Below are 5,615 nucleotides of genomic sequence, written 5' to 3'. Positions count from 1 at the left end.
TCTCTAACTCCTCCCCCTTCTCTTCACTGAAGCGCGTGTGCGTGTGTGTGTGTGTGTGTGCGTGTGTGGGGGGGGGGGGGGGGGGGGGGGGGGGGCGCGTCACTGCGTCCAAAACAAAACTTTGCAGCAATGACGGGGAATAGGAAGGAGACGCTAACAACAAGTTTGCACGCTGTCGCTGCGCTCCGGAGTTGACTTTCTCACGTATCCACCAATCAGGACACTGACAGTTTAAAGGTGGGCGTGGCCAACCTGATCACCCAGTGGGTAAAGGGCCAACCGGACGGCGGTCGACCTCCGCCGAGCCGAGCGGCGGTGAGTAGCGTGTCGCGGCGAGTGAGTCTCCAAAGTGAACAAAAGGGCGGCGACGGTGCTAATGCCTTTATGCTAAGCTAATTGCTAATTGCGTCTTCAGGATGTGAAGTGTGGAGATGTCATGCGCAAGAAGAACATGTGGGAGGTTATCGGAGACTCGTCGGGGAGGTCCCCCACAAACGTCAAGGTACGAAGACTAACGTGCGACCCGATCAATGTTGGACGTGCGCCGCATGTTTGTTGTTGTTGTCAGGGCGCGGCAGCCCCGAGTAAGACGTACACCTTTGTGGTGACCGGACACGGCAAGTACAAGAAGATCTCGTCGGACCAGGAACACGCCACGAACAGAAAGTCGGGTGAGAGAACTCACAGCCACGAGAAGCCCTTTTGCAAATGAGCAGAAATCTCTCGTCTTTGGTACATTTAAATTGTCAAACTTTTGACTGGAATGAAAGGTCAGCTGCCATGTGAAGAGATGCCCTTCACCCTTGAAGCGGGCTCTTCTTTCTGCCCCCAAATCATTCAGACATTCAGAAAAGAAAAAAAAACGAATCCTTTCAAAATCTCACCTCTTATCTGTTTGGAGATTTGAACTCCCATTTCACAAAAATTGGCCCCAGCAGAAACGTATTTGCCTGACTGGTTTATTTGGAAAATCCGTCAGGAAGTGAAAGTGGAGAGTCAGATTAAAATTAGATCAGGTTTAGATTTTAAAAATTAAGACGAGTCCACACATGTACACCCCCCCCCCAAAAAAAAAGCATGCTGGGGGGTGAGGGCGGGGGGGGGGGCGTAACATGGCGACATTTTGGCTGTCCCGTGATTCGACTTTTCAACTTTATGCGATGGCCTTCCTTTTTCATGACATTCTGTTGACGCAAAGTTCTTCTCCTAGAATCGGTTCAGTCTAATCTAGAACACAACAAAGTCAACAAATTGTAAACGTTGGGATTCGCGTTTTATGACACGCTCTGAAGCATCCAAATCCAAGCATGACATTTCCGGAAGCAAGTAGCACCCTGGTGAACAGCAAAGACCACCAAAGGAAGAGTTGGAAGAAACGTCGAGGAGCTCAAACATCAAAGCTTTTAATAACACAGGACAAACGAGGCGCTGACGTCAAGTCCACAAACGAGGCCAACCGGGCCCCGGTGACGACGTGAGGCCCCGTGATGACGAAGCCCAGCCCACACGCGCGCAAACTTTTCGTCGGCCAACATCTCCCGAAACATCCACGTGCCCTTCTGGCTCCTTATGAGAAGCCGAAGCCTCGGGCCGTTCGGTTAAAGTCTTTGGGTTCGTCGTCTTTCGCCTTGCGTCCGATCAGACCCATCTCGAACACGGTGGAGAACTTGGTGAGGGGTCTGGACGCCGCCTCCTTCAGCTTCTTGGCGTCAAACTTGGGGCTGAAGAGCAAGATGGGCAGGCGGTAGGCAAAGGACGGGATTTCCTTGGCCTCGTTCTTGGTCTCGTCCTCGTCCTTCTTGCCCTCCGTCCTCCGCTGCTCGTCCTTCTTCTTCAGCTCGATCTGGTGCATGATGTTCTCCTTGCTGGAGAACATCTGGAAGAGGACGGCGTCCCACATCTTGGTGGCTTTCGGGGGAGCGGAGCCGGCGGCGTGAGTCCCCCGGCTCTGGTCCTGGTCCTGGCCCGCTCCGTCCGTCGGTGGAAACAAAGGCTCCTCCTGCTCCACTACCATGTGCTTCTTCAGTCTGGACCAGCCGCTCATTTTGGATTTCAGTGCCCCCGCCTTCTGGACATCTGCAGGTTTTCCGGCCTTGTCGTCCTGGTCTTGACTTTGGGCGGATTTTGCTTTTGCCTTCTCACCCTCGGGGACTTTCAGCGGCTCGTCAGCATTTGGCCGCAGGACCTCCTCTTTGCCAAGAAGCTTTCTGACTGCCTTCAGAGGGTCTTTACCGGGCGGGGGAGGAGCTTGTTTGGCCACAGGAGGTTTTTGCACGTCCATCTTCTGGCGTACGGGAGATCTGGCGTCCGCGGTTGGAAGTTCGTCCTTTGGTGTTTCCCGGATCTGTTGTTGTTGTTGTTGTTTCTCTGGTAGCGTTGGAGGGACCATCTTTGGTGTTACGACAGAGGGTTTGGGTGTCTGAGAAACAACAATCAGGGGAATTGTTGGGGTGGCAGAGACCTTGTCCTCAGCTTTAGGGTTTTCTTTGACTTCTGCAACGATCAGTTCTCGGGTTTTACTCGGGGCGGCTGCGATCTCATCCGAGGCTACGTCTTGAGACCCTGTCATTCCGAAGGCCGGTGTGTGTGTTCTGATTCCACCATAAGCGGCGTACTCTCCAGGCATCAGTCCGCGGTAGGCGGACTTGCTTCTGGGCCCCACTAGAGTTGGGGTCTTTGACCTCTGGAAGGACGAAAGTCCAGCATGGGGGGAGATCCCATATGTGGGAGTTCTTGGTCTTTTAAAAGCCGGAGATGAGCTGATCAACCGGGACGCCTCGTAGGTTGGAGTTTTAGGCCTCTGATACCCAAAGGACGTCCCTGCGGATGTTAGCTCGGCCGTTGGAGTCCTGGTAAGATCGGATTCGGATTTGGACTTTGTGATCATCTGTGGGAAGCTTGCGTGGACCTCTGCATTCAGAACCGTCGCAATCTCGGGAGTCTTGGCTCTCATGTTGGGGGTTCCGGACCTCTCTGGCTCCATCGTCACTGGTGACACCGCAAACAAGAGAGGGTTGGGTTTGGAAATCTCAAAGACTGGCGTCGCAGCACGCTTCGCCGGGGTTCTCGGACGCCCCGCGAGGCACCTCGGTGATTGCGTTTCCCGGGTCGGCGTTTTGTCTCCTATGTCCAACGTGGGCGTGGCTCTCCTTATCTCGATGGTTGGAGCCACCGCGACGTTTCTCTCAACTTTTGCCGTTTGGCTTCTCACATCTGCGGTTGGTGTTTTTGATTGCGCTTCCGAGGTGACGAAACGATTTGGGGTGACGGACCTCCCGGCTTGAAAAGCTGGACTTGCCTCTCGGTTGCTTTCCGTGGTGACAGTGCTGCCGATGGCGCTGAGGACGACTGTGTCGTAGTCGGGCGGCGTCCTGGATGTCTCATAGTAGGACGTATTGGCCGTGTACAGGCGGATTTGGGGGACCTCAAACATAGACTTGGGAGATTTCGGAGGCTCGGTGGCTTTGAATGTTGGACGAGGACTTTTGGGCTTGATGAACTGAGTTAGCACCGTGAGAGGCCTAGTCAAAGCCTGAGCCGCCGGCGGCGGATAGGAGGTTGGATTGGGGCTGGCTGCTTTCGGCCGGGTTGGCGGGGCTACAGCCAGTCTGGGAGCTTCTGGAAAGGGACTCCAATCTGGGGTTTTCAACGCTGCAGGAGGAACGCTCAGCTGAGGCAAGGGAGAAGGTCGCCGAGCGATGACCGAGGGCATCGGCCGGTCGGGCCCCGGCTGGACAGGCGCCATTGGCGGGGGCGCCGCTCGGTGCAGCGAACTTGAGTAGAGTATCGCAGCGCCGCCGCCGTGCTGCGGGTGCGGCGGCAAGGCGAGCGGCTGAGGCGAGAACCTGCCCGCTCGAGAGAAGGCCGCCCGCCGCGGGTACGGCGAGGCCACATGCTGATAGAGCGGCCGAGCGGCGAAGCGGGACGACGGCCGGGCGGCGTAGAAGCCGTAGGACGCCTCGGGGGTTTTGGGTGGCGTGGAGTGTTCGCTGCGCTCGAGGTCGGGGCTGGCTTCGTCGACGGGGGAGAGGCTGGAACGGAACGGGGCAGCCGCCTGCGACGCCGCCTGCCCGGACGTCTTCTTTTTGGCGTTGCGCTTCAGCAGCTTCTGGAGACGCGCATTGTCTTTGCCGGGCTTGGGGAACAAAGGGGGCGGGTACGGAAGGGGAAAGAATCCGGCCGGGATGGCTGCTCCGTAAGCGACTGCCATGAGCACCTGGACCTCCTGAAGACCACACCGCAACGTGGATCAGACTCAGAACACCCGGATAACACAAACGGAATGAGCAGAGCTTGCGAAAGTCAACAGCAATCAACTTGTAGTTTCAGGCTTGAAAACGTCTCCCACTTTCCAACCTTTTTCTCGACATCTTCGATGGTTTTGAGGTTGTCACTGAATGGAAGCGATTGTTGGTTTTAAGATGTTTTTTTTTTTCTTCTTCTTGAGGTTCAAAATACAAAATGGGTCCAATTTGATGCCAGCAAAAAAAAAATGAACCGAGTATAGTGACAGTCAATCTTTTTTTTTTTTTTTTTTCCAGATTTGTGTCCAAATGAATACTGACACACACGGTGGCCTTTTGTGCAGCTCGGCCACGCCCGACGCGGCAAAACTTTATTGAACATCACGGACAGTCGAAGTTGCTCCGTGACCGCTTGAGCATCTGCTGACACCGGCCCAGTCAGGAGCACGTTCATCGATTTCTTGGATGACGTCGTCGGACCTGGACAATCAATTCCTGTTTGCAATTTGCTGTCCGTGGTTACCTTGCAATCACCGAGGCCTTGTGCTTGTATGACTTTGTACCATCGATTTTTTTTTTCTTTTAATACAACAATGATCCTGTACGATTGACTTATCGCTTCCAAAATTGTCTATTTTTGAGGTTGACGTCATATATCGTCCAGTTAAAACGTCGCATTTTTTGGAAATTGTAATTTGACAGGAATCATATGTATATATATTTTTAGGTGGCAGTCGTCGATATGACCAATAAAAAGGATTCAATTTTCAAGACAGGGGGGTGGATTTTTTTTTTGTTTGTTTGTTTTTCATAGATTCTGTCATTTACGCACCTCCACATCAGATGCAATTTTGATTTCGTACATATCGCAAAAAAGTTTGAACACGATCAATTAAGTTTCATTTTAGGACGTAAAACCCATTTCTGTCTGAAATGTTTTTTGGGTGTTTCTTTGCTGATTGCGGTAGTCAAACTTTTGTTTTCACACGCTAAAAAAACGGCGTCTTAAAAATGTGAACGTGAAAACAAACGAATTACGCGATGGCGTGATATTCCACTTTTTAGTTTTTTGCAATACGGCCACCATACGCTTCCGCAGAACTTCATCCACGTGTTTTCATAAGTCGAACAACTGGATTCCTTTTCCACGTTTCAAGAGACCCACAAAAATCGGGACTCAACTCTTCAAAACATTTTGATTTCCGTTGATTCGTCCCTAACTTGTCATTGGATTATTGGGGAGTTTTCCTGTTGTCAATCAGTTTGACAAGTGTGACTGAATTGGAGCAAAAATTCCATCGATGTATTTTTTTGAAGACAATTTTTTGAACCAGTGCACCGATAATTAGGCTGGCTGCCATTCCTTCAGCG

The 5,615-nt window shown here is 52.4% G+C and overlaps 1 protein-coding gene across 3 annotated transcripts in view; it reads left to right on the top strand.

The window, feature by feature from the left end:
- Nucleotides 1–5,017, top strand: part of LOC109522994 (non-muscle caldesmon-like) — a 15,153-nt gene extending 10,136 nt beyond the window's left edge. For 2 of the 3 annotated variants that reach the window (XM_019881826.1, XM_019881824.1), the window contains 4 exons: nucleotides 220–315; nucleotides 416–502; nucleotides 569–671; nucleotides 4,542–5,017. In XM_019881826.1, the coding sequence (XP_019737385.1) occupies nucleotides 220–315; nucleotides 416–502; nucleotides 569–671; nucleotides 4,542–4,564 (309 nt within the window). In that variant the 3' untranslated portion in view covers nucleotides 4,565–5,017. Of the gene's footprint in view, nucleotides 1–219; nucleotides 323–361; nucleotides 503–568; nucleotides 672–4,541 lie in introns of those variants that run through there. The other variant, XM_019881825.1, reaches the window with a different exon arrangement.
- The last annotated feature ends 598 nt before the right edge of the window (nucleotides 5,018–5,615 follow it).

The sequence above is a fragment of the Hippocampus comes genome, unplaced genomic scaffold (assembly GCF_001891065.2).
Source record: "Hippocampus comes isolate QL1 unplaced genomic scaffold, H_comes_QL1_v1.1 scaffold299, whole genome shotgun sequence".
Lineage (NCBI taxonomy): Eukaryota > Metazoa > Chordata > Actinopteri > Syngnathiformes > Syngnathidae > Hippocampus > Hippocampus comes.
This window is presented reverse-complemented; position numbering and strand designations above follow the sequence as displayed.